General features: G+C 44.6%; 1 protein-coding gene across 5 annotated transcripts in view; it reads right to left on the bottom strand.

Moving 5' to 3' along the window:
* Positions 1 to 1,396: 1,396 nt before the first annotated feature.
* RGL1 (ral guanine nucleotide dissociation stimulator like 1) overlaps positions 1,397 to 27,073 on the bottom strand; it is a 268,038-nt gene continuing 242,361 nt past the window's right edge. For all 5 annotated transcript variants that reach the window (XM_054693406.1, XM_054693404.1, XM_037506288.2 and 2 more), the window contains 6 exons: positions 26,148 to 26,269; positions 22,891 to 22,980; positions 16,895 to 17,081; positions 13,105 to 13,359; positions 10,055 to 10,169; positions 1,397 to 6,711 (listed from right to left, as the gene is read on the bottom strand). In XM_054693406.1, the coding sequence (XP_054549381.1) occupies positions 6,524 to 6,711; positions 10,055 to 10,169; positions 13,105 to 13,359; positions 16,895 to 17,081; positions 22,891 to 22,980; positions 26,148 to 26,269 (957 nt within the window). In that variant the 3' untranslated portion in view covers positions 1,397 to 6,523. The remainder of the gene's footprint in view (positions 6,712 to 10,054; positions 10,170 to 13,104; positions 13,360 to 16,894; positions 17,082 to 22,890; positions 22,981 to 26,147; positions 26,270 to 27,073) is intronic.

Genomic DNA, 27,073 nt, shown 5'->3' with positions numbered 1-27,073 from the left:
CCGCTGCTCCTCAGCAGTGTATTTCAGTCAGTCTGCCTGTTCTGTTCCCCACTCTGTCTCTGGTGAATCCTCTCACCCCCCACACCTCTGGCCTGTACCCCAGCTCATATATGCATAAATAAATAAATCTTTAAAAAAAAAAAAAAAGAAGAAGAACAATCAGGGACCAAAGGGAACTCTCCTGAGAGGGAACTGGATATGTGGCGAAGACCCACAGACAGGAATTGAGATGTCTAAGTGTTATGGTCTGAAGGGTTTTAACTGATTTATAAAATGCCCAGCAGGGACAATTAAGACCTGAGGCATCTTATTGTTCAGGCAGGCCCAGGGGAAGAAGCTCAGAGCTGGGTGCCAGAGGATGATGATGGTGCAGGTGTTCGGGGATTTGAGGGGAGTGGAAAGAGGCTCTCAGGGCACAGCACCCAGAGTCTAAGGGAGAAGCGCAAGAACAAGATGCACCTGAAGGGGATATTCAGGCCCATTAGCAATGAGTCCAGTGCGTGGCTGGAAAGAAGGGAAGAAACTGTAAGAGGGCGCTGGATACAGGACTGGCATCATTTGGTCCTTAAAAATGATGATTTTATCCTTGCAAACCTGTAATAGTGGGGATGACTGAGCTGAACAGCTTGCAAAGGAACAGGTAGGACACGCAGTGCCCCCCCCCCCCCCCCCGCCGACCTGTAAAACAGTAGGCATTCACAGGCCTGGGCCGAGTCACTCCTGGATGGAAAGGGAGAGGGAGCAGAGAGCCCCTTTCCTCCAGGAAGATACCAGTCCAGGGGAAGAAGAGGAGGGACATGGGTGAGAGAATGAATGGCCCATTCTGACTCCAGAGGGGAATCCATAAAGGTGGGGCCCCTGCTGGCTGTGTGGGGTGATGCAGCTCTGGGCTGGTGCACTTCTACTCAGGATTGCCTCCGGGGTCCACACTGCGCAGTCTGAAGCCGGGACAGGAGGGCTGTGGTCTGGGCTGTGCTGGGCCCACTTCTTTGGCCTGTGACTGTGGAGCAAGCTGCAGGAGCTCTGGCTGCCCCCCAAATCCATGAGTCAGTCTTTCCCCACAGCACAGCAGGCTAGACTTTTGCAGGGTGTTGTTCACACAGCTGAGCAGGCCTGGGGCTGGAGGAGTTTCTCCGGGTGTTTCACCAGAGGTGAAACCTGGGTGCTGCTCAGCCGGGAAGGAGCCCGGAGGGCTTCTATGAGGAATCAGCTCTCCACAGGGGAGACTCTCCCCAGGAGTAACAGCAGCCCACTGGGCTTCCAGCATGTACCATGAGCACTTTCCTATGCTTACTGTGTAACTTAATACAGAAGCTTCGAACCCTACTTATGTGTGTGGGATGAATGAGAGCTCTAATTTTATTTATTTTATATAATTTTTTTTATTGAGGTAACATTGGTTTACAACACGGTGTGTGATGGAGAGGTATAGTTTCACGTCTCCTTGCATGCACGTCACCGCTCCACCCCCACCACGAAGGTGCCCAAGGTCTTCCATCACAGTCCAGTTCTTGCTTCGTGGATGAGGCAGCAGCTGAGTTAAGGGACTTTCCCGGGGCAGTCAGAGGAGGCAGTCAGACCTAGGCAGGCAGATCCCACCTGATCCCAGCTGCAGCAGGGCACAGCCTCTGAGCGACAGTCTGCCTCATGTCTCGTTTTCTAACACCGGGTAGTTCTGTCCCCCATCCCCTCCACACACATGGAACCTGATATAAAGGAGGTTGCAGCTCCACACCCTCCTGAGTTCCTGTCTATGAACTGTCTTACAGTGGTTACTTGGCTGATCAGAACGACATTTCTCAGGTTTTGCCCAAGGCTTGGAAATCACATAATGTATAAACAAGGTGTCGAAATAAATGTCTGGGGCAGGCTAAAAGTCTCATCTAGAATGCATTTCAAAGCTGTTGCATTGTTTTTTTCTTTCTTTTTTTTTTTTTTAAACTTGATTTACTGGCATTCCTATGTAAGACATTTGGACTGTAGCACAAGACATTGCTTTGGGGTGAAATAATGGTGAAATAACAGTGTTTTTGTTTTTTTTTTTTTTTTTTGAGAAGCCTGGGGTAACATGGATACTGGTAACTGGCTTACAAAAGCTGAGTTGGGGGTCCTCACGCTCAGACGGCACCCAAGTCCAGTCATATCCGTTGCTCCTCCACTAATTTCTTATTCACTTACTTGGTACTTCTCACAGAGGCTCCCCCTGAAACCACTTCATCCCACCAGACAGTTGTGTCCATGAATTAGAAATGGAGTTAAGTCCTAGCTGGGGGCTAACTCACAGGATAAGCTCACTCCTGCTGGACCTGTTTTCACATCTGTGAGGTGGACGAATGCTCAGGACAGCAGGTGGCCCTCAGGGCTCCAAGACCAGCAGAAGAACATTCCCAGGAGATTGTAAAGAACCAACAATATGCCCTTTAACCAAGAGAACTCAGGAGAACTCATGTGATGGGAGGGTGGGATAGAACCCACAGGCCAGGCTTCTCCCCAGCTCCACAGCTTACAGAGGACAATCTGTCAGTGAAGCCCCCCAGGTTCAGAACCCACCTAGTATGGCACACAGTTCAGAGCCCTGCCCCTATCCCTGGGCAGCTACTTACCTGCTGGGGGCTTCAGCCCCCATGTCTATAATTTGAGGGGTTGGTTATGTGATCTGCAAGATGCCTTGCAATTTTTTCTTTTTTGCTTTGCAACTTTTAAGAAAATGTTCGATACTTTGGACTCCTCAAGCTAGTAAGTGAATTGCTTCCACACAGTTTTCTGGGTAGAGATGTTGAGAACCCTCACCCAATAGTGGCTTCCAAATTCTGAGTCTAAGATAATTAAGCTTGCCTGCTTCTCTTGGATTTGGTGGTTAATATGTAAGCTCTTGGAATCTTCTAGATTGTTTTTAACCTGACCTAAAGCTACATCTGTGAAGTCACTTCTAGTTTAGTCACTGTAGAGACTATGGTAGAAGCATGCAAATTGGTGGTAATTGCATGCTAGAAATTACAAATAACTTCTATGTTATTAATTCTAGACTAAGAAGTCTTCTTTCTAGTATTTCTTCTTCCTCTGAGTACCTCTCATTCCCCAACCCTCCCTTTGCTCTGCACAGACCTATCCCATCCTCACACCACAAGCCCTCCTTGTACAAACTTTCTGATGACTGAGGGAAGAAGAATAAACCTGTGTACTCTCATAGGAAGAGAGCTTCGAGATGGAAGCACTGGGTCCTTGAACTACCATTCAGAAAAGGCACCAGGAGCCTAGCATTACCCATGACATGAGTGAACAGTAATTCTCTGTCCTAAGTAACTGAGATTTTATGATATGATCCTGGTCTAACCTTATCTAACACATCTCTTTGAAGTGTTTCACTTTAGGAAAGCTTTAGGGGAAGGGTCATTCAAAAATACAATGAAAATAACCTCTCATAGTGGAATCGTGGGTCTAGGTTGTAGCCAGTATCATTACAGCATCTGTAGCAAACAAGTGTGGAGTCAGGAAACCTCCGGAAAGCACAATCAGAGCACGGAGCAATCCTGTATGATCTGGATGGTCCTGTGCTGCATGTGAACTTGAAAATGCCCCCACAAGGAAATTTGACATTATTCTTTCAGGCAAAACATCAACCAGTCCAGATTCTAGATGGATGGAGAAACAAAGGAACCAGTTTTCTAGAATTATCTTCAAAAAAGAGGAACCCAACGCCAGAGAAATGCCTTTGTTCCCATATTATCATTTATTCCAATGTCTACTCAGCTCTCTGAAAAATTCTACAAGGACCCAGAATATTTGCTGGTTTGGGTCCATTAGCAAGCTCCTGGAAAGTAATCGTGGGGGCCATTGGGACACAATCTGGTGAAGAGATAATGATGTGCTGCCATTGAATGGAGCTGGCCTCAGTGTGAATCTCTTTGGGGAGAATTTCCTCCAAAGAGGCCCTGGGGCTCTCAGGACACTGTAGATGGCTTCAGAAATCCTGCAGGCAGTAGCAGGTGCAGGCTGGGGGAAGGCTGCAAAGAGAAGGCAAAGAGACTTGGATCCTAACTCTGAGTTCATGTTTTTGAAATTCAGACTGCCTGACTCCTAATACCAGCCACTTGGCAGGGCCCCCCCTCAGTTCCTGGAGGGTGTCCTTCTTATCCCCCAAGTCCACATGACACTTCCTGTGAGAGGAGCCCCCACCTACCTGCAGCTGGCTCCCCCACTGCTCCCTTTGACAGAGCCAGCCTGAGCTTCCAAAAAGCTTACTGACACATCTGGAACCCAGAATCCAGCTGATGAACACTCCAGACACATGTCCTTTGGGTCTGGCAGCAGCATATGCCAACCGAGTCCCAAACCAGTTTATTAGTTTAACCAAAAGGTAAACAGATGATGGAAATGCAGAAAGACAAGCATGCGAGCAGCTAAGAGCTTTACCCAGCTCTCTATCAGGAAACAAATTTAAGACATTTTAAGTGGCATTAAATAAGTGAGGCTATGTTGTATCTACTTGGAATTTCCATTGTCTTTAAAAAATGAAAATATATATATATTTTACATTGCAGTATATAAATCTAGACTCTACATATACAGTATAAATACACAGGGAGAGCACAGGGCACAACACGTTTGGTAATCACACCCTAACCAGGCCAACAGTCCTGTGTTCTTTTTGATTTTCCAACCAAGAACCTCAGCCTGAGGCTACACTGACTTCAATCTGCAAGATGTCTACCACCCCGGCATCTCTCTTCCAAGCACAGAAAGCCAAAATCAGACGAGCCTCGCAGAGAAAAGAAAGTTCTAGTCCTCGGACCAGTGGAAACCCAGGATTTACAAAGCACGGTTCCCTCTCCTAGAAAGAACAAAAGGAAACTGGAGGCTTTCCTGGCTCATTCTTTGGTTTACTGCCACACGTCTCGAAACGTTCCCTGGTGTTTCTTGCAAATTTCATATGGCTGTTTAGGCACAAAACATAAATCTCATACAACCTTTGAGTTGTCTTCAAGGATTGTGGGGGTGCGGAGGGGAGACCTCCAGGTTACAATCTGCACTTCATATTCTGAGTTCATTCTCTTTATTTTGGGGATAAAAACTGGTATTTTGATAAGTTTTTCTTAAAAAGGACAACATTCTGAAAGTGCTTTTTATACATGTCAACATCCAACATATGGCTTTTTAGTTCAAACCCCAGCACAGCTCAGATTTGGAAGGGAGAGGGTGATGGTGTTGCTGAGACAAAAATGTCACTTGGCAGTGACACCTTGACAGCAAGGGTGGGTCCTGGGGAAAAAAAGGTATTGATTCCATCTGGAGAAATGTACCTCTTTAAAAGTGATTTAGGTAAGAAAGGCCCATTTCTCCCCACGGCTAGGCACAGTTAGTAAGTAAAAGTTAGTAAGGAACACAGGACGCTGCTATCAGCAGATAGTATCTTCCCAGGGGTTAATAACAGATTAATCACTGTTCAGAAATCTTTCACAGGCTCAAATGATCACAGACAGTCCATCAAAGTAAAAATTTCGACACCTGAGGAACAAATTGCACATAATATAGAGGTATTACCGTCCAGATGGGCAAAAGACTCCAGACATATAGTTTTACATGCAAAAGGCAATTGGCAAAGGCAATGAAGTCGTGGCATCTGAGACAGGTAAGAGTCCAAATGAGTCACCATTCTTTTGTGCCTACTCTTCTGGCTGATAAGTTACCAAAGACCATGGCTATTTGTGCAATAATGACCTTGATATGCTTTCGGGGGTGTGGTGGGGCAGGGGTTGGGGAGGGACAGAGACACAATGCTGTTGCGGGAAACTGAGATGGGCTTAGGATCGCTCCAAAAGTGTTAGGACAGCTGGCCCAGTGGGTCGGAAGGCCCCCAAAGTTCCTCCTTGTCCTCCCAGGGGGAGCAGAGAGCTGTGGATACAGCAGAGGCCTAAGGCCACGGGCTCATCCAAACCCTTTCCAAAGCGGCTTTTCATGCAGCCCGGGCAGTTCCAGCCTCTGCAGCTGTTTCCTCTGGTGGCACTTGATTGAGAAAGTAATCTCCTTTTATAAAAATAGTTTGGACTTCTTGTAATACTGGCCCGAAGGACACTCTGTATTCCTAGGGTTGATTCCATTTACTGGGAAAGTATGGGACTAGGTTCACAGTTCCTTCTATTTCCCTGTAAAAAGTGACCTCAACTTCCCAGGCCATTGTGCAAATTTGTTTTTCCATAGTCCAGAATATCCCATAAGTCCCTCACATATTTATATATTTACACGTACATACCAAATACGTGTACATATATATATATATATATTTATAAGTGTGTATAATTTTGCATTTCAGTCTCGAGTAGGTCAAAGAGAATCAGTGAATTGTCCATCCTTTTCATGTTAAATTCACCTCTGATTCCCTTTCACGTGCCTTGCACACTGGAGGTACTCAATAAACACTGGTTGACCTCACAAAGATGTCTAACACTGGATGGCAGTTGCAATCACACGGCCTATTCTCAGGCTCTCTCGGCCTCTGGCGAGCAAGGGGCTGTGGTCCTTCCCTTCAGAGGGTGATTTTACTGTGTCTGTTGCTCCAGCAGCCCCGCTTAGCTGTCCTGGGCAATGTCAAACTGGTCCGGCTACGCAGTTTCACTTGCTCTTCCATGGAGTTCTTTTTGCGTAAAATGAAGTCAAAGTTCACTTGGCTGTTCATGGCATAAAAGACATTTGCTGAATCTGGGATCACAAGTTCTAAACAAGATAAGGAAAGAGAAGGCAGTCAGTTGTGCTTGTGTCGCTGGCTCGGTGCTGACAAAGGCAGGCAGGAATCCTGCCCAGACAGAAAGCTGGGACTGTGGCCCTTTGTCCCTGGAGTGGGAACTCAACCAGACAATTACACATCGCTCTCCCCCCACCCCGACCCTGAAAATTGGTCCCAACAATGTCTTAAGCCCAAAAAAGTGTCCAGAGCAGCTTAGAAATTTAACCCTTGTGAAGTGCTAGATAATATAACCCTTTGAGTGCTAGATAATATATACTGTCTGAACAATAGAAATAAATGAAAATTACTTTGTTCGCTAATTTCATATTATACCTAGAATAATCCGCCTTCAGAAGTTGCATGTAAAGGTTAACAGATATACATAGTCTTTTTTTTTTAAAGATTTATTTATTTATTTGTTTGTTTGTTTGTTTATACAAGCACTGGGTACAGTCGAAGCGCTGGAGGGTGAGAGAATTCTCCAGAGCCAGAGAGGGGAGCAGAGCAGGCAGAAGGACCGAAGTACACTGCTGAGGGGAGCAGCGGGCGGCAGGAGAGGTCTGCGCGCCATGTGGGACCCTCCTCCGGTGGCCGGGGAGCAGCCGGGGATCGAACCAGAGCTGCAGAGGCTGCGGGCAGCTTCGCAACCCAGCGCTCAACCGCTGCGCCACCGGGGAGGCCCCAGATATACATAGTCTTAATGTGGATGCCCTGAAAATTGGTCCCAAACAATGTCTTAAGCCCAAGAAAGTGTCAAGAGCAGCTTAGAAATTTAACCCTTGAACTAAATGTTCAAATGTAGACTGCTTTAGCTGGAGGAAGCACAGTAGGAAGAGAAATGGCATTTCCCAAGTGACAGCTGAGACACCTAGGGCTGGGGCTGGAGCCAGTGCTCCACTCCAGGATGCAGCTTTTCTCAGAGATGAAGAAAATCTAATGACATGGGGAAAAGTAGAAAACCCACATCATTTTCCAGAACTCTCTACTTGGAATGGTGCTACATTTTTTCAAAATAATCCCAAATCAATCGAGTGTTGTATTCATTTGTGGCCTTGCTTTGTCAAGAGCTTCCAAGTTATATGAAAGGGCATCCACATTAAGATTGTGTATATCTGTTAACCTTTACACGCAACTTCTGAAAGAGGATTATGCTAGGTATAATATGAAGTTAGCGAGCAAAGTAATTTTCATTTATTTTTATTGTTAAGACAGTACATGTTATCTAGCACTCAAAGGTAGTGGGTCTCTATAAAGACAAACAGGAGATTTAAAAAAAGATAGAAAGAGCAAGTCTAGCCTGGTGGCAGTGAACAGAGGCATCTGACTGCAAAACTCGATTATGTGAACCTGTAATTAACTTCAAATGCTGAGTTTCTACAGCCATCCCCAGTGAGATCAGTTCTGAGCGATTCTATCTCATTGCTTGTACAAAGGTTTGATATACAGTAACTCCCTTAAAGTGTCCCCTGTTTCCTGACCACATATTCCTGGTGAGTAATAATTCACCTCACAGCTGTAGCTCACGAAGCCTATCCCCAAAGCACTTTCAGGTACATATATCCTGTGATGTTCACAATCACCCCAGTGACGTTTGAAGCACCAGTGGGGTGTGGTTTCTGTTTAACTAATGAAGGGCCACTGAGGCCTGAGGAGCCCCTCTGCCTCCCTCAGCCGTGAACAAAGCTGGGCCGGGGCTGAAAGAGATCTTCAGACCCACCTGCCTCACCTTAGCATTGTTTTGTGAGCAATGTGGTAAAATTCAAGAGCCTGCATTTTAGGCTTAAAATTGTAACAGTAAATACATGAAAAGATATGACTGTGAAAGGCTTGCCCCACAACCTAGGACTCAGAGGAGTGAATGAGAAAAGTTCCCAGAGGTAGTTGGAAAAGAACTTTCTCAGAGACTAGCATTTTTCATCTCTCAGAAAAGATACTACTCCACATTCAGGCACTCTCCTGTGGGCCCAAGATATAGCCCTGGGTGATTTGCTGGTCACAAGCAAACCATGCTGGTCAAGTTCTTTCCCAACTGCTTTTCAATTTTCTTGAGGTGGGGGCAGGGCTGCTCACTGGCTCAGTGTTGGTCTGTCAGCAGAAACTTTTTTTTTTTTTTTTGGTAAGATTTATTTGTTTATGCTGGGGTGTAGGCCAGAGGCCAGGGTGCAGGGGGTGGTGAAAGGATTCACTAGAGAGAGTGAGGAGCAGAACAGGCAGATCTACTGAAATACACTGCTTAGGGGAACAGTAGGCAAGACAAGAGAGGTCTGCTGTGCCATGTGGGTTGCTCCCTGGCAGGCCACAGGGGATTGAACTCATGCTGCAGTGGCTGGCAACAGCTTGACAGTACTGTCTTTAACTCCTGCGCCACCAGGGAGGCCCCAGAAAATTAATTTTGACAGAGGCACTTTCTGTGAGGTGACATGGTAGAGAGGAGCTTCCCACCAGCAGTCTCTTCTCTCAACAGACACAGCCCCAATTGAAATTAGGAAATAAGATACATTGGTGGTGCATTTTCCCAGGGTTTTCATAAATGAGATTTCTTTAAATTATGAGTGCCTGGGCATAGTGAAACTTTTCATGGAACACCAGTTCTCTGCCTCAGTGTGAAGTGAAGAACCTTCAAACTGTTGTTAGAAACATTAGCTACTTGAAGAGGGATTGTGAACAGAGATCAATGTATCATACCATAGTTTATGGCAGGAACTGCTACATTTCAGATTCACACACAACTTAGAAACACATTAGGCAAAGGAGGTGTGTGGCCTGCAGAACCCCTATCTACCCTGCCTCCTGACAGAGGGAGAGACCTCTTCCTAGAAGAATGCTTGATGAGAAGCTCACAAAGAATAGGCAGGAGGAATCTTAGCAAGACTGGAAGAAAAACAAAGGTTCTTAGGGAAGGAGCGGCTTAAGACACTGAATTGTACAGGTGAGGTGCTGTAGGTGAGATGATGGTTCTCCATGTAGCTGCATGCTTGCACAGTTAAAACCCCCACTTGGTTTCATTTTTTTTTTTTAAAAGACTTATTTATTTATACAAGAACCGGGGCACAGGCAGATGCACGTGAGGGTGAGAGGATTCACCAGAGACAGAGAGGGGAACAGAACAGGCAGACTGACAAAATACACTGCTGAGGGGAGCAGCTGGCGAGGCAGGCGAGATCTGCTGTGCCATGTGGGATTCTCGCCAGCCGGCCAGGATTGAACCCGCACTGCAGAGGCTGCGGACAGCTTCACAGTGCGGCGCTCAACCACCAGGGAGGCCCTGCTTGATTTCATTTTTTAAAAAAATGACCATACACCTAATTTCTGGTCACAAGGAGGAGCACGCACCTTTGTCCTCTGAGATGACCTGCACCAGCTCATACTCCTCAGCCGGGTCGGAGTCCAGGTTGTGCTTCAGCATGGCTCTCTGGATCACAGCAGGAGTTTTATCCTGGCTCGTCAACTGGAATGACAACGAGTGGGTGGGAAAATATTAGCTTCATGTGTCCTGAAAGTGTTTTCTCAACTCTCCTGTTCTTGCTGTTGGTGTTGTGAGAGCCTTTCCAGGGGAAACAGCCCAGGAATGAAAACAGGACCCAGAGCTGGAACTCCTCCTGGGTTCTAGATCTGCCTCCACCCTGAGCAGCCACAAGGTGATGGGCAAGTCACCCACCCTCACAGCCCCAGCATGTTCCCTGTGAACATGGGGACAGCTGCATGGCTGTTTCCCGCACACTGGGTGAGGTGCCAGTAAAAGAATATATCTGAGGGCCTTGTGGAAAATGGACAGCAGTATCTTTACCTGGACCAGATACAAATGCTGGTAACCTGGTGTCTGGACAAAAATCATCCTTACCTGCTATGGCAGTAGTTACAACCCACAGGTTGGATATGGCCACGGGTCTGCACATGAACCTTTTCAATAAACATGAGTGATTCTATGACCCAGGAACCCCACTGGTAGGCATTTACCGAGAGACATGGGAACAGTAAGGCTTATGCTCACAGCAGATTTATTTATAATGATCCTAAACTAGCATCAACGTGAATCCCCATCAATAGGTGGACAGGAGAATAGATAAAAAAATTGTAGCACATACACATTACCACACTACTCAGCAGCTCCAGGGAACTAAGAACTGATCTATGCAGCAGTGTGGACAAATCTCAAAAACATGTGAGCAAAAGAAACCAGATATAAAAGCTAGATACTACAGAAGTCTGTTTTTTCAAAATCAGGCCAAACTAACCTATGGCATTAGAAAATGATCAGGTTTAAGGGGGAGTTGACTGGCAGGGGCACCAGGAGACGGCAGTGATGAAAAATGTTCCTTAGAAACTTGGGGTGGTGGTTACACAGATTTATATAGTTATTAGAATCCAGATAATGGATACTTACGACCTGTATAATTATACATAAACTATGTGTCAATGAAAATCAACTTCTAAGTGTTGGAAAATAATAAATATACCATTTTGAAAAATCAAAGCACAAGTAAATATTCTCTTCACCCCCAGTTTGAACTTTCTCCCTTTAATCTCTGCCCATCAGCTAACTCTCTGCAGGACACTCAGACAGCAGGAAAGATGGGTTCATTCTGGATCAATGCTTGGGTGATTTCTTCAAATTTTAAAGAAAGCAAATGAAAAGATTATTCTGATTTTTAAAATAAAAGCTGTTCTCACCAGGAGGCCAAAGGAGAGACAACCACTTAAAAATAGAAGTTTAGCTTCCTCCAAGAAAGCCACTGTGAGCCTGAGAATGGTAGATCCTGCACGCCTCCCTCTGGTCTGGGCAGCGGCTGGCATTTGCCATTCAATAAACACATTACAATGGAGTCCTTGTCGGCCACAGAGAGCTTGCTCATTTGGCTATTACCAAAACATCTGGCATATCCATTTGTAAGGGAGAAATGGGTGCACAGAGAATCCTAAAGGAGGAGCCTCTGTTTTGGGGTTTAAAGTAATGGCGTTCCTATAACTAGGCCACAATGGGTGAGCAGCATGAAGTTTAAGGAGAAAGGGCACCATTTGAGAGGTGGCCATTTAAGCTGGTTAATGTCAGGTGGAGTTGTCAATTTCAAACTTATTTAAGGAGAAAACTCAGGATACCCTTATTTTTTTTTTTTTTTACCTTAAACTTCCCCTGGTGTATCCAAACAAGGGCAGCATGCGTGTTACTTTGTACCAAAAATACTATAGAAGGGAACTAATGATGGTGATTAGTGTCCTGGGGCTGACATTCTGAACCAGCACTGTCCAGCAGACACATGATGGGAAACTGACACATGATTTTAAATACCTAGAAGTCACGTTAAAAATTTGTAAGTGAAATGAATTTTAATCAGATTTTCTTTAACCCCTACTTTCCAAGACATTAGTCCAGAAGGTGAGTGAGGAAGGCAAGGCAAGACTTAGGGTTAGTTAGCTGTGCAATTGTATATCGCAAGAGGATCTGCTTTCAATATACAGTATGTCTGCAGATTAAGGAACACACTCTCGTAATAAACACACCAGACCTTACATCCCCAGGAGGCTCCACAGAAATTCCAAGAAGACTGATATTTTGGGAGCCGTGCTCAGATACACACTTTTAAAAAGAAACTGAAAAAGGTTCAGCTCATTAATTTTATTTTTTTAAAGATTTATTTATTTATTTATATAAGCACTGGGTACAGTCAGAAGTGTGGGAGGGTGAGAGAATTCACCAGAGGCAGAGCAGAGAGCAGAGCAGAGCAGGCAGACTGACGAAATACACTGCTGAGGGGAGCAGCGGGCATGGCAGGAGAGGTCTGTTGCGCCATGTAGGACCCTCACTGGCAGCCGGGGATAGAACCAGTGCTGCAGAGGCTGCAGGCAGCTTTGCAGCCCAGCGCTCAACTGCTGCGCCACCAGGGGAGGCCCTCATTAATTTTATTAGGAAAGTTTCTCAGAGACTCAAAACGGATTTCCAGTTTGATGATGAACACTGATAACTAAGTTCGATTCCAAATGACCAAAGAAGAAGAATTTGCCACCACACAGGACACTGCTGAGAATGCACAGTGGTTCAATTCTGAGAAGGTATGTGTGGTGGCATCTTCCCCTTTATTGCCATCTAACTGGCTATTTTTGACAAGGGTGAGACTGACCTGGATAATAAAACTTTTTAAGATGTAAAAAGTACATGCCACTATATGCACTGGTAGTATGCAGATTTTTATATCAATGCATCATTGCTCCGCACCCCAGGAGATGGGGGCACTTACACATGCTCATTTTGTGTGAATGGAAGCCGCTTATACATCCGCTAACTGTGCACCTGATCAGGGGTGTCAGTGAGAGTGGCTGAGACCTGCAGATGGATGATACCAGTGACTCACTGGTTCAAGCCCTCCTGGTGGGGACAGGCATCTTACCATGATGCTCTTGTACATGTTGCCATTGTTGTCCTCGATACTGATGCGGATGATGCAGGTGTCTTCGTTCTGTTGGTTGTAAGCGGGAGGCAGCATGGCCGAGGTAATGGATGTCACAGAGACAGAGCGCTTGTGGATCTTGGGATTGGAGTTGCAGGATGGAGGGGAAGACAGGGGGTTGATTAAGGATGACATCCCTGAGGAGGCCGTGTCCATGGAATGGATAGAAGAACAGGATGAGGACGACTCGGAGAGCTGGAAAGTGGACATGCGCCAGAAGAAAACCAAACTATTAGAACCTTGGCCACTGTGTGCTGGCGATGTTCAAAGCAGTGGCAGACGCAGAGGCTCATAACCACAGTCCACAGCACATGTGTGTCTGGACTCTGGTATGAGCACCCCAGAGCAGATGCCTCTGGGTGACTCCTTGTGTGACCAGGCTAGGTGGGTCTTTTATTTCCCTAGTTTATAACTGCTCTTAAAGAAGATGGCCACCAGGTGGCAGTAGACACCAGAAACTAGAGGGAACACAGTCTTGGGAAGGAGTGGGCTGAATAAAAGGCCTATCAAGTTTATTGAGTCCTGGTGCTTCGAGCAGGGAGGATGACTGACAAACCAGAGACCATTTCTATCATGATTCTACTTCCCAATCAGATTCTGTAGCAGCAGCCAATACTCTTTGGAACTTTCAAAATTAAGGACCACAGATTAAGCAGCTCTGCGGGTAGAACAGTTTTGGGAAGGCTCCTGGAGTCCCCTGGTCCCATTCCCTTTCTCCTGCTGAGGAGTCTGGAGCCACAGGGAAACTGTCACCTCTACACCAGGACACTTTCGAGTTCCCTGACCACCACCAGGCTCACAGAGCAAGCAGCAGGAAGGCCCCTGTGGCTGACCCTGACAGTGAATGCACTGAGGATGATACTTCCCCAATGATGCAGAGCACTAATTTTTAAGACAAATTTTCCTATAGCTTACCTCATTCTAATCTCACAACTGTCTGAACAAAGTGTCCAGCAATCTAAAGATTAGGGAAATAAGAGATACAGAGCCATTTGTAGAGGCTCTGTTTCTACAGAGGCAGCCTTAGGAAGCTCCATCACCTTCCACATTTGCTGTTAGAATCCACTGCACGCATTTCCATGTTGCTTATCAAGGGTAATTAAGGAATGAGCTGCTATAGTCCACAAGCTTTCCTCATTGACGACATGGTTGTCATATGTGCAAATATAAACAAGAGAACAAGCATGCCCCAAATGCTCTAGAACGCGTTCCCATAATCATTAAATGGACTCATTTTAAACATGAATTCTTGTTGTAGAAAGGTACAAAAAATTTCTAAAAATGAGCTCAGCTAAATTATACCACATTACCTATAAAATATCTAGAAGCCATTTAAAAAATAAGTGACATATTAATCTCTTTGATAGAAATCAATGTATAAACAGTCTAGAAATTAGCTTTCTGATTATCTGGCTTCCAAGTAAAATGGAATCTCCTCTTTCCTACGGACTTCTCCCTACAGCATTAAATTCTACTGAATGATGATTAGTTTAATTAGAATCAGCAGGCTCATGTGACAACTCTAATATTGGGGAGTCTAGCTATGGCTTCAACATGCTGTAGTTTGGGTACATTTGTCCTATATTCCCCAGGGAATAGCCTTAGTGGCTCAATCTGAGGGCTGATGTGGTTCTTTTTAACAGCATAACTTTGCTTTGTCAGTATCGTATAGTCACCAAGAGGGTGATGACGGATACAATTTTTTCCTCTTCCTTTTCCCTCTACGTAAACTCTTTTTCCTTGCTTAGATTTTCCATGACTTTAATGACAATTAAGATAAAGTCTTGGGGGCAGCCTGGGCTGTGGCAGTTCTAAACAGAACAGCTGGTGAGCCCCCAATTCATACTGAAAATCTAAGTAATGAGGAACACTATGAAAATCAACGTTTAGAAATCATGATCAGGGGAATGAAGGAAAAAGAGGTACCTGATCCTTCACTAGAAGAGACTTTGAGGTGGGGGTGGGAGCATGCAGGTCAGAGGGGAAGGGGCCGTGGAGATCATGGGGTCTAGACCTGCTCCGAGCAGGACCCACACCTTTCCTGTTAACACGCAGGGATTATGCAGCCCAGTAACTGAGTCAACCATTCATTTTTAAGCTAGAGAAATTCACGACTCGGAGAAAGGTCCATCCAAGGGATAAAAATTCATGACTTGCGTAAGGAATAAAAGAGTCGGTATGATAAGGGAGGAGACCAGAATCACACACCACAGGGGTGTCTGCAGAGTTGTCAAAGGGCTGGTCTGGACCTAGGTCTCCTCTACACACTGCTGGGGAGGGGAAAACCCAGCAAGCATGCAGCACTACCTCAGCTGTCACTTTCACACACTGTCTGCCATCCACACCGGCCTCCAAGTATCAGAACCAGCTAAAGGTGAAAGTGGTTCCCCCACTACTGATTTTGATACATTCACTTCTGCATCATCAGGGAGAATGACCACACCCCTGGCTTGGGAAGCAGGCCTGTGAGCACTGGCAGCCCTGGGCGTCTGCACAGCTCTTCCCTCGAGCTTGGGAGGGCGTGCCCTGGAATCCAGGCAGAAAGGTGACAAGTCCAGCAGGTGAGTCACCTGAGTCAGCTGAGTCTGAAGAGTTCTTCCTAGAGTGGTCTCTGGCTGACCAGGTCATGGGAGGTCACTGGAGGGCTCCCTCACAGTTGTTGCTATGTGGGTCCCTTACAGAATGGGAGATACAAGCCAACAGGGATGCTACCAAGAGTCGACCTGCCCAGCCTAAGCACCATCTAAGGGGCCATCTAAGAAGACGCTTACACAGCAAGTCTGGTCAAACCTTCCCAGAACAGCAGAGTCTAGTCCTGTCAAAGCAGATGTCTCAGACCTAAGCTCCTTGAAGCAGAGGTGTGGAGAAGATTAAGATGAATATTTTGGGTTTTTTTTTTTTTCTTTATATATACAGCCATGGAAAATGGCAAGTCTCTGTGGGAATGTACTACCTTTCATCACTTTCCATTTGGGGGCACAGAGTAGACTGTATGTTGTTACCAAGTCCTCACCCTCCCCTGCATCCACGGCCTTTGCCAAGTGACTCTGTAGTTCCTCCCAAAGGAAGGCAGTGTAGTTCCTGGCATCTTTATTTATCTGGGACTTGGCCACACGATTTGCTATGGCCTCCAAAATGTTGGCAGATGTGACCCATGTGAGAAACTGCCATCTCCCTGCAGGGATTGTTCACTTTCTCGTCCATCTGCCTTAGCAAGCTAAAAGTATGTCCACTATTTCAAAAAGAGGAAGAGGCAGGTTGAGCAGACCTGGGCCAAACCCATGGCCTAGGGCCAAGCCAAGCCCAAACCACCCAAGCTGCTGATTCATGAGAGAACACATGTGTTTAAAGTTCTGTGTTTCAGAGTGGTTTGCTGTGTGACAGTGGTCAAGGCCTGGCTGCAACAGGTATGACACCAAGAAGCTGGCACAGCTCCACCACCTGACTGTTTTGCTTCTTCTAAGAGCATCCTACAACTTCTAAATAAAGTATAACCCAATGAAGAGTCCCAAGTCTTCAGTTGCCTTTGGATGTGGGTATAGAACTGTACATCCAAGGCTAGGTGAAGAAACCACCATGTTCACTGCTCTGAGACCTGTTTCTCTGAGGAACACATGGGATTCCCCATTTGTACCTGTCATGGACACATAAATATACTTGAAAACACATTCCTCATGTGGCAAACACTTGTGCCTTTATTGGGAATTATGGAAAAGGAGTAGGTCTATACCTTTTTTTGAGGATCATCGGGTGTGTCCATGGGAGTGATGGAGCCCTCCTCAGCCTCGGAGTGGTTGGACTCACAGGAGGACACGCTGACCGAGTCCATGCTTTCTCCAGAGCTCCCACTGGCTGCGGACTTGGGCTGCTCTTTGGTGGGAGTGCTACTGGTGATAATGTCCGAGCCCAGAAATAGCCTGCACAAAACATAAAGCCAGAGATTTGGGTTCTTATGAATCTGGAATTCTTGATTAAGCATTTGTGTTAATTAAGTCCTTCATGTTTTCTCATTCTTGCATGCCCTCTTGTTATTATTTTAGAAAACATTTGCTATAAAGGTTTGAACAGATCCTAGTTCACATCTTGTCCCAATAGGTTATTTTCGACCTCAAAGAACAAACAGATTGCTTAGCAGGATGAGACACCATATTAATCTGGGGTCTTTCTAGGTCAATGTCTCCATTTGTTTCACAGCCTAAAGCCATTTGGCAGGATCAAAATCCCACCACTAAAACTTTATCATTTCTCACCATAAAATGAACTTCAAGAGGCTGAAGAAGACTGCCACTCTTTTGGCTAAGAAACCAATGAGGAGGGCCTCCTCTGGTGGCGCAGTGGTTGAGTGCTGGGCTGCGAAGCTGCCCGCAGCCTCTGCAGCTCTGGTTCGATCCCCGGCCACCACCGAGGGTCCCACATGGCGCACAGACCTCTCCTGCCACCCGCTGCTCCCCTCAGCAGAGTACTTCGGTCCTTCTGCCTGCTCTGCTTCCCGCTCTGGCTCTGGTGAATTCTCTCACCCTCCCGTGCTTCTGACTGTACCCAGTGCTTGTATAAATAAATAAGTAAATCTTTAAAAAAAGAAAGAAACCAACAAGGAATACTTTTGTTTCCCAAAGTCTGGTGAACTACAATAACTAACTCTCTTCACTAAAAAAAACCAGATAAGAAACATTAAATAGTCTTTCTAAAGTTGAATTTGCTAAATAGTAAGGAAAATCCCGATAGACAGGAAACAAAAGGGAAGTGAAAGCCAGAAGCATGTGAGTTAATTCTGCAGCTGCTCTGGGTGGAGAGTGGGAGGCATCAGTCTTGGCAAACTAGGGACATAGGTTTTGGCACAGACAGAGGTCTAAAGATGGGGGTTTCTGTTTGTATGGGGTGGAGGAGTTGGAATTGAAAACCCTTAGACAGAATGATGACTCTCAAGGCTGTATCCTCAGTAAAAAGCCTTGTATACAAGGCTGTATCCTCAGTAAAAAGCCAGGCTAGAAAGTATCTTCCTACTGGCCCATGAAACCAAACTGGGAAGCTTTGGCCTGAGTTTGGCTGGAAGAAAATTTTTCCCTGAAATCATATGTGGTCTTGACTAGCATTCCACTTGGATTTGCTACCTAAGTGGTCCAGGAATTAGGCACCCTCAGGTCAGTGAGATTCCCAGAGGAACTAAAATTCTCAAAAGAAATCTTTCTGGAAGAATATGCCTTCAGCTCAAGCTACAGAGAATTTCCTGATAAAGATGAACTGATAATGTAAAATTAGAAAATGCACACAAAGAAATTTTCCTCCTGAAAAGATAGTCAATGTAAACAAATAACAGGCTTATATCTCTCAGAACCTCAGATACAAGAACTGCCAGAAAGAAACAAATTCGTTCATTCGTTCATTTGACAAACATTTGAGTGCCTACCATGAGCCAAGCTATAAAATAAGTATGTTTTAAAAATATTATAAACTTAAGAGGAGAAACTGAAAATAGGAGTTAAGAACAAGATACTCGATAGCAGAAGAACAGGGAGATAATTTGAAAAAAAAATCACTACTAGAGTGAAAAATATGATTAAATTAAAAACTCAGTGGCAGGATTAAATCACAAATAACTGTTGAAGAGAACAATTGTTTAAAAGATGATAGATCTGGGTCTCCCTAGTGGCCTAAGGGTTAATTAAGCCTCAGTGTTATCACTACTATAGCCTGACTTCAATCCCGGCCAGGGAGCTAACCTACATATTGCGCAGCAGATCTCTCCTGTCTCACCTGCTGTTCCCCTTAGCACGTGTTCTGCTCCCCAGTCTGTCTCTAGTGAATCCTCTCAGCCCCCTCACCTCTGGCCTACACCCCAGTTCTTATATGCAATAAATAATAAATAAATAAATAAACAAACAAATAAATGATGATAGAGTTGAAGAAAATCTCCAAAACCAACATCAACAATAAAAAGACATAAAAAAATAAGACAGGTTAAAAGATACAAAGAGTAGAGTAATAAATGCCTGCATTTGTGTAAAAAGAGTCCAGAAGGAGACATCTGAGAGGAAAGAAAAGGGACCATATCTGAAAAATGGTGACTAAGAAGATTCCAGAAATAAAGAATCACATGAATCCTCAGATCCAGGAATGACATCTTGAAAAGACTAATAAATAATAAATTGCATTATTATCTAGTAAATAATACAGACACCCCACTTAAACTGCATAAGGGCATATCAGGGAAGTTCTTAAAAGCAACAGGAGTAGGGGCACACTACCAAAGAACAGTAATGAAATGAAACAGATGTCAGACTTCTCTAAAGCAAACACCAAAGTCAGAAGATTGCTCCATGAGTTACAACGCAGAACCTTTGAGAGTCGTGAACTAGTGATCCTCACCCCATTATCTGAGTCTCTGGTTTACAACAAAATTGTTCAAAGACCAAAGGTTCTACAATTCAATGAGGTCTCCCTGCTCTGTGAAGATTCTGGCACCACAGTAGTATCTCTGACCTTCATCCCCCCACACACCTCCTAAGGTTCTGAAATCCTCTCCAGCCTCTTTGGACGATGAGTCCTTAATAGTGGGGAGAGCAAAACTATATTTTCCAGATTTGTAAAAATAATATCTTTTGGAAATGAATAACACACATTTTGTATGAGCAAGAAATAAGACAGGGGACATGTGACTTGTTTTCATAATAAATGTTCAAACTCAATTGCAGACACCAAGGGTTAAAGTGAGCATCTTGGCAAAACTTTACTTCTAAGATGGTCTGAGTATCCACCCATCTCACTTTGTGGATGGTCCTGTATTCCCAAATCCTGCCTCTCCAGGACTTCACACGAGTGTTCTCACAGAAACCATGCACTTCTGTCCCAGACTTGGTGCAGAGAGAGGACCCAGGGACAACCAAACACCCAGCATAATAAATATGGATATTTGGGTTGCAGAAGAGAAGCTGTTATAGAACAATGAGTGTGAGGTAGCCACTACCTGAGGACAAGGACGAAGAGCTAGGGAGCAAAAGCAATAGTACTTAGGATTAGACCAATTGTGCGGAGATACTTATTCCTTAAAACATCTAACTGCCATACAAAGTCTGGAAATTTCCATTTCTTTCTGATGCAGGAGAACCAATCAGATACCAACATTTCCGGATGCACCTGTCTGAATCTGCCTCCCTGTGTGTGCGTGTGGACCTCACCAGCTGACAAGGCTTGGCTGGGACACTTGGGTGAGATCAAGAGAGCTCGTTCTTCCCCATATTTGCAGCAGTGAAAAAGACAGCATGACTGTGGAACATTCCATAGAAATGACTCTAGAAGCTCATAAATCTAGTGTACAGGAGAGCCAGAGCAGGCATCTGAACAAAGAGAGGTCTGGCAAGACGTCAGAACTACCTTCACAAGGCTGCCTACAAAATCACATGTTCCAACCTAATCCTCAAATGCCTCCGATCACCTGACATGAAGTAGAAGTCCGAGCTGCCACTGAAAGCAGACCACGCCATCCACACCCAGTAAGGGTCTGTACAGGCCTCACGAACATGGCCAGATCCAAGGCCACGTGCCAACGTGCTCCAGGTCTCAGTGTGACTCAGAGGGTGATGAAGTTTGGTGCTGGGAAGTGTGAAAACCCATAAAAACAGTCAAAATTCCAAGCCCACCCCCACTCCCACCCCTCAAACATAAGAGTGAAAGCGATAGCAACAGAAAGTTGTTTTGTAACAAATAATGGTAGTTTTGCAGGCACCAGTGACAGCTGGGTACCGCTAAGGAGTGTTATGTCCATGGTCCTGACAATTTAGTCTCCCCTCATGAATCACAAAACAGAAGTTCACACCACAAACAATCGGCACAGCTGGGATCTCCTAGGCCAGCCTGGCTTCTCCAGCCCACTGTGCCCTGAAGAGGCCACAGAGGCCCTGTCACTATTCCTGCTGGTCTGTGGCCAGAGACGATTGTGTCACCCAAAAGATCAGACACAGATGGATGTCTTCAGAAGAAAAGGGCTAATTGACTCATCAAATTGTTCTATCCTTGTGTCCTTGAAGTAACCTCTTTAGGCTTCATTAGATTCATTAGCTTAATTAATGTCTTTCAGAGACCAATGACAGACACTAGGTCATCTTAAGGCTCATCTATAAAAAAAAAAACAAAAAACACCACAATCAAAGCACAGGGTCCAACGAACTGTCCCTCTGACTTTCTTCCCACCCCCTCATGCTCTCGCCTTCCTTCTTCTCTTTTCTCCCACCCCCCATTTCACCATTCCTTCCTCTCTTCTTTCAGAAATTATTTTTCTAAGAGTCAATATGGTAAAAGTTTATCAACTTGGTGCTATAGTCAAATCTTGGGTTTAAATCCAGATCCTCTGATGATAACATACCGTTTACCCTGCCTGTGCCTCCCTTTCCTGGTTTAGAAAGAGGGTATAATAGTAGGGTCTACGGGTGAGCTTGCTTTGTGGACAGGATGAGAAACATATATATTGTGGGCACATGCTCAAATATTCATTCACTGGATGCTTATTAATCACCTACTACGAGCAGGCCTCATTCAAGGATCGGGGTCTACGTGAGTGGGCAAATACACAGACGTACATGCACCTGTCCTCACAGAGTTTGCATTGTAGGTGCTAGACAGTGACATACAATGCAGTGTGACACATGGAAGTGAAATGCAATGGAGAAAATCACAGTAGGCAAGGCTGAGAGAGGCTGCCCAAGGGCAGGTGAGGCAAATAGTTGTGTTAAATAAGGAGGTCAGGGAAGGCTCACTGGGAGGGGAAACTTTCAGCAAAGCTCTGAGGGAAGTGAGGGAGTGAGAAATGGAGAATTTGCAACATGTCCCGGGGAGGGTGGGTGGTTGAAGTGTAAAGACTACAGAGTGAGGAAAGGTGAGGACAGACAGGTGTGGATGGCAGATGAGGTGAGATGCTGCTGCTCATCCCAAAGAGCCTTGAGGGCCACGGTAAGGATTTGGATTGGACTCCAAGAGAAGAGATTATGGAGTTAGCTATAGGTGGTGTCGTTTGCTGAAGCACAGTCATGAGTATGAGGGACAAGGGTCCTACTCTCAGGTGACTCATGTGCCCCTGGAGGAAACAGCCAGTATGGCCGAGAGTGATCAGGGTAGACAGCACAGTGGAGAGGATGCTCCCACAGGAGGTGACCTTTCTGCCAACACTGGCAGGTGTCAGCCATGGAGAAGAGCATGCCAGGAAAAAGAACATCAGTGCAAAGGCCCCACAGTTAGAACAAGTCTGGTGCGGGTCATTAAAGGATGGGTAGATGACCAGTGTGGCTGGATCTAGGTGGACAAGTGGGGGATGCTGGACAGAGGAAGGCGATCATGAAGACTGGGGGAAGATCAGGCAGGGCCTAGAGATAAGGTGTGTGCATGCTACTTCAAATAAAACCACTGGAGGTTTGTAAACAAGGAAGTGGCATCCTCTGGTGTACACTTGAAAAGACTACCAGGCCACTTGGTGGTGTGGGGATGGCTGGGTCAGGATGTGGCCGGAAATCAGTAAGGATGTTGCTGCAGTGGGCCAAAGTGGAGATGAACCAGAGAGAACCATGCAGAAGAATGAGTGGATCTGGAAATATGTTGAGTTCATGACAGAAAGGTAAGCTATTTAGCAAATCAGCCCGCTGTTCTTCGCTTTGCTTGTGGCTCAGGGAGACCCTGCTGAATACACTTCCTCTCTGCCCCTCTGATGAGACCCTCTGGGGGCCCTAGGATGACACTCACAGGCTAAGCCTCTTCACCATGCTCTTCCGAGGCTTGGGTGAGGTGGCGCTGGCATCTGCAGCAGCTTCAATCTCACAGGAGAGGGCATAGCTGGGGAGAGAAGAAGCTCATGAGCTCAGGGCTTGAGAAGCGAAGACAGACATAAATTCACCAGATATGCTTGTCTTGTTATAGAGGAAGGATCTGATTATTCAAAGTTGATACATATTGGGTTGTTCCACCATAAAGGCCAGCCTGACTTCATGGCCAGAGTTTACATATTTCTGCAAGTGCTTCCTCCCCTCCTCCCCACACTGGCACGTGATTGAAGGAGTCAGTTATGCATGCCACAAAAACATGGGCTGTGTCCTTTGGCAGAATCAAAGACCAATACCATTCTGTTTCCTCATCATTCTCATCCCACCACAATGGCTAGTGGAAGAGCCATTTCTTTCCATTGCCTCCCTCCTGGTACTCTGCATACGTGCCCTTGCACAGCTTCCCTTTTATCTAAGGGAAATGGAAGAAGAGATTTTTGTAAACTACCTTCAATGCAACTATATTATTAGTAAGGTCTATCAGTATGCTTTTTTCAATAGCAAAGCATCCAACATTAAAAATGCTCCAGAATCAGATACCTAAGGTCAGGCAGATAAAACTTCCAGAAGCACAAGAGGAATTTATATCTGATTTGAAAGAGCTTTTATCAAAGCTCTAGCTCTAGCTAGTAGATATATTTAACCTGGGTAGGTGGGGAATTGTAAGTTTGGGGACTATTAGCTTGCTATGTTAATTATGTGCCCCCCTTCTTTTAAGACCTGCAGGTGTCTCCAGATATTTACTTAAATGGAATATTGATATAGACATTATTCATATATTAACAGAAGCTGCAGGAATTTTTATAAATAGCAAGAAAATGGATTATGTTAAATATTATCCCTATAATCACTAAAAAGTCAATGACATAGCTGATATTTTGAGCCTGGGCTTTCTCATGATGCAAACCACCTGCCCTGGTCTGTGTGTCTCATATGTCAGAAGGATGCATCTGTGAGAGAAAATTAGCTCACGAACTGGGCATTAGACAGAAAATGTAAAGCGAGGCAATGACTGTTTTCTGCATGGCAAGGAATAAACCTCGCCAACTGATGAGTGCTGTGATCAAAGATTTAGGGTTTTTTTTGCCTTTTTAAAATATATATATATATATATTTACATCATTGTTCATTTTTGTACAATATATACTTTCTCCTCTCAGTTGTAGTCCCTGTAAAATTCCCACCACCAATTCACCTGTGAACCATCACTATAGTCCCTTGTGCTATTCCCTCCCCTGATTTGATCCCTCTGCCTCCCCCTCCCCTGCAGAAGTTCTCTGATTTATAGTTGCCTGTTAATTTCCACTCCTAGGAATCTACCCAAAGGACAAAAAAACATTAATTCAAAAAGATACCTGCACCTTTATGTTTATTGCAGAACTATTTATAACAGGTAAGGCATGGAAACAATCCAAATGCCCAAAAATAGATGACTGGATCAAGAAGATGTGATATAGATACACAATGGAATACTATTCAGCAATCAAAAAACATAAACTCATGCCATTCACAGCAACATGAATGGAGCTAGAAGGGATTATGCTCAGTGAAATAAGGCAGAAGGAAAAAGAAAAATATAGGATGGTTTCTCCTATAGGGGGACTATAGGGGAATCAAATAAGGGATTACAAAAAAAATAATAACAATAATTATAAAAAAAATCGGCAGGTGGGCCTCCCCTAGTGGCACAGGCAGTTGAGCATAGCGCTGTGAAGCTGTCCACAGTCTCTGCAGTACTGGTTTGATCCTGGCCGGCAGGCGAGGGTCCCACGTGGTGCGGCAGACCTCTCCTGTCACGCCCACTGCTCCCCTCAGCAGTGTATTTTATCAGTCTGCCTGTTCTGTTCCCCACTCTGTCTCTGGGTGAATCCTCTCACCCTCCTGTGCATCTGGCCTGTACCTGGTTCTTGCATAAATAAATAAATAATTTAAAAAAAAAAAATCAGCAGGCAACTATAAATCAATGATGAAAGATTTAGTTTTAAAGGACCAGGACAAATCTACTCCGGGATTAAGAAAATGTAAGTCAAAAATCACCTGTCTGGCAAATGAGAAAAGTGAGGTTTATAGTGGTTACATGATCTGCCCAACATTATCCGACTATCTTCAGGGCTTAGGTGGTAGAATAAGACACGCTCAAACTCTATCACCAACTAGTTAGTTTTTCTTTAAACCTCAATTTCCTCCATTGGCAAATACTTATTTTGCTATCAACTTCACTGTCCTTGATGACAAACTTTCAAGAAAATTCCCTGTTTACAGGCGAGATCAGCAAACTTTTCCTATAAAGGACAGAGAGTAAGTATGTTAGGCTTTGTAGACCATGTGGGCTTTTCACATTCAGCCAACTCTGCCTTTAAAACATGAAAACAACCATAAAAAAGATATAAATGAATGGCCTGCATTCCAATCAAACTTTCTCAATGGATGCTAAAATTTGACTTCAAACAACGGTCTCATATCACAATATTCTTTATTTTTTCAACATTTAAAAATGTAAAAACAGGTGGTGGGGCTGATATGGGGTTGACTTACAGGATGAACACCCCCTACCCCATGCTGGGTCAGTACTATATACCTTTCCATGCTTGTCAATCATGATTTGCAGACCTGTCCTTTTTGTCCCAGTTATGCCAGAACTCTCACAGCTTCTCCAAATGCCCAGAGTGTCAGGCCCCAGGCCTTGCTCCGGGGATGTGCTTTGCTAGTTCTCCTCTTGAAATCTTTTCTTTCCTTCGTAGCCAGGCCCAACGTGAACACCTTTATGATTTTTTCCCCATTTACCCCCATCCTTAGCCAAATCACTTGTTCCTGCCCATAGATTCTACAACACTTTGGTTACCCATCATGCTTCAATTCTTCATAAGTCTGTCTCTCCTCCCCAAAGGAACGTTTTTTAAAAACCAGTAGCAGTTAAAAACAGTGACAGAGATGGTGGTGGTGACAATGCTAAGCTCTTATCAATGCTTTTCCAAAGGTGATCTCAGTTAATCCTCTTAAGTGAGAATCTGAAAGCACATCTTCTGATGTCATTAATTCAGCTTTTCCTGCAATGCCATGCTCCAACCTAGTAGTTGCTCACTAAAGACCTGTTGCATCCAGGGCCAAGTGAGCAAGTGAATGGAGAATTCCCCAGGGCAGCCCTGTGGCTCCACCCTGAAGGACAACAGATCAGCCTACCTCTCCTCCTCTGTCAGGAGCTGCTGTCTCTGGAACCACTGGATGAACTTCGGGTCTGGGGTCATACAATAGCTGTTGCAGGCAGACTGTAAGAGCTTTATTTGGGCAATCACTTCAAATTCCTAAAGCAGATAGATTACCAGAAAGAAATAAGGAACAAGAGTCAACTAAATATACATCTTTTCAATGTGAAAAATGTCACATTAGGATAAATGATGGAGAAAACCATCTAGGAGGACTTTAAAGTGCAACCTCCCTTAGAAATAAAACAACTGTAGAACTTAAACATTCTAACTCTGAATCTCTGAAGTCTGTGTATGGTTTGTCTACCTTGCTTTCTTCTTGAAAAATAATTGATATGAATAAAACAAGATCCCAAAGCAACCTAACTAGTCACTACCTAAGGTCATAGTGGCTTTGCTTTCCCTTTCCCATTTTCTTTCTAGGGAGAGAAAAGCCATGTTCAATATATTTTCAAATATATTAAAATTTTTTATTTCCATTTCTTACAAGAGAAAGAAAAAAATACTTTGTCAGGAAGCTTCCAAGTTCTCCACCTCCATTTTTCTTCAACTCTTACCCCTCAATAAATAAGTTTGGGAAGGTTGAATATCTAAACAGTCCAGGGCCTCATAAACTTGAATGTTTAGATTTCCCAAATCCTTGGGTTTTTATTACTCCCGTAAATCATTTAACTCAGTCTTTTAAAGCTCACAAGAGAAGCAAGTATACAATTATGTCCACAATTATTTATACTTCTTTAGATTCTTATATATATATATTTTTAAATCAGAAATGGGTATCAACTTTAGCTTTAGGTCTTATACTCAAACTTTTTAAAAATTTAACATATAGTCTTAAAAGAAAAGAGAATCACTATCCAGGGTTATTCTAACGTTAAAGGACAAAGATGGGGGGAACTGTGG

The sequence above is a fragment of the Talpa occidentalis genome, unplaced genomic scaffold (assembly GCF_014898055.3).
Source record: "Talpa occidentalis isolate TD23 unplaced genomic scaffold, MPIMG_talOcc4v2.1 talOcc4.12, whole genome shotgun sequence".
NCBI lineage: Eukaryota > Metazoa > Chordata > Mammalia > Eulipotyphla > Talpidae > Talpa > Talpa occidentalis.
Note: the sequence above shows the minus strand (reverse complement) of the source record. Positions and strands in the feature narration are given on the sequence as shown.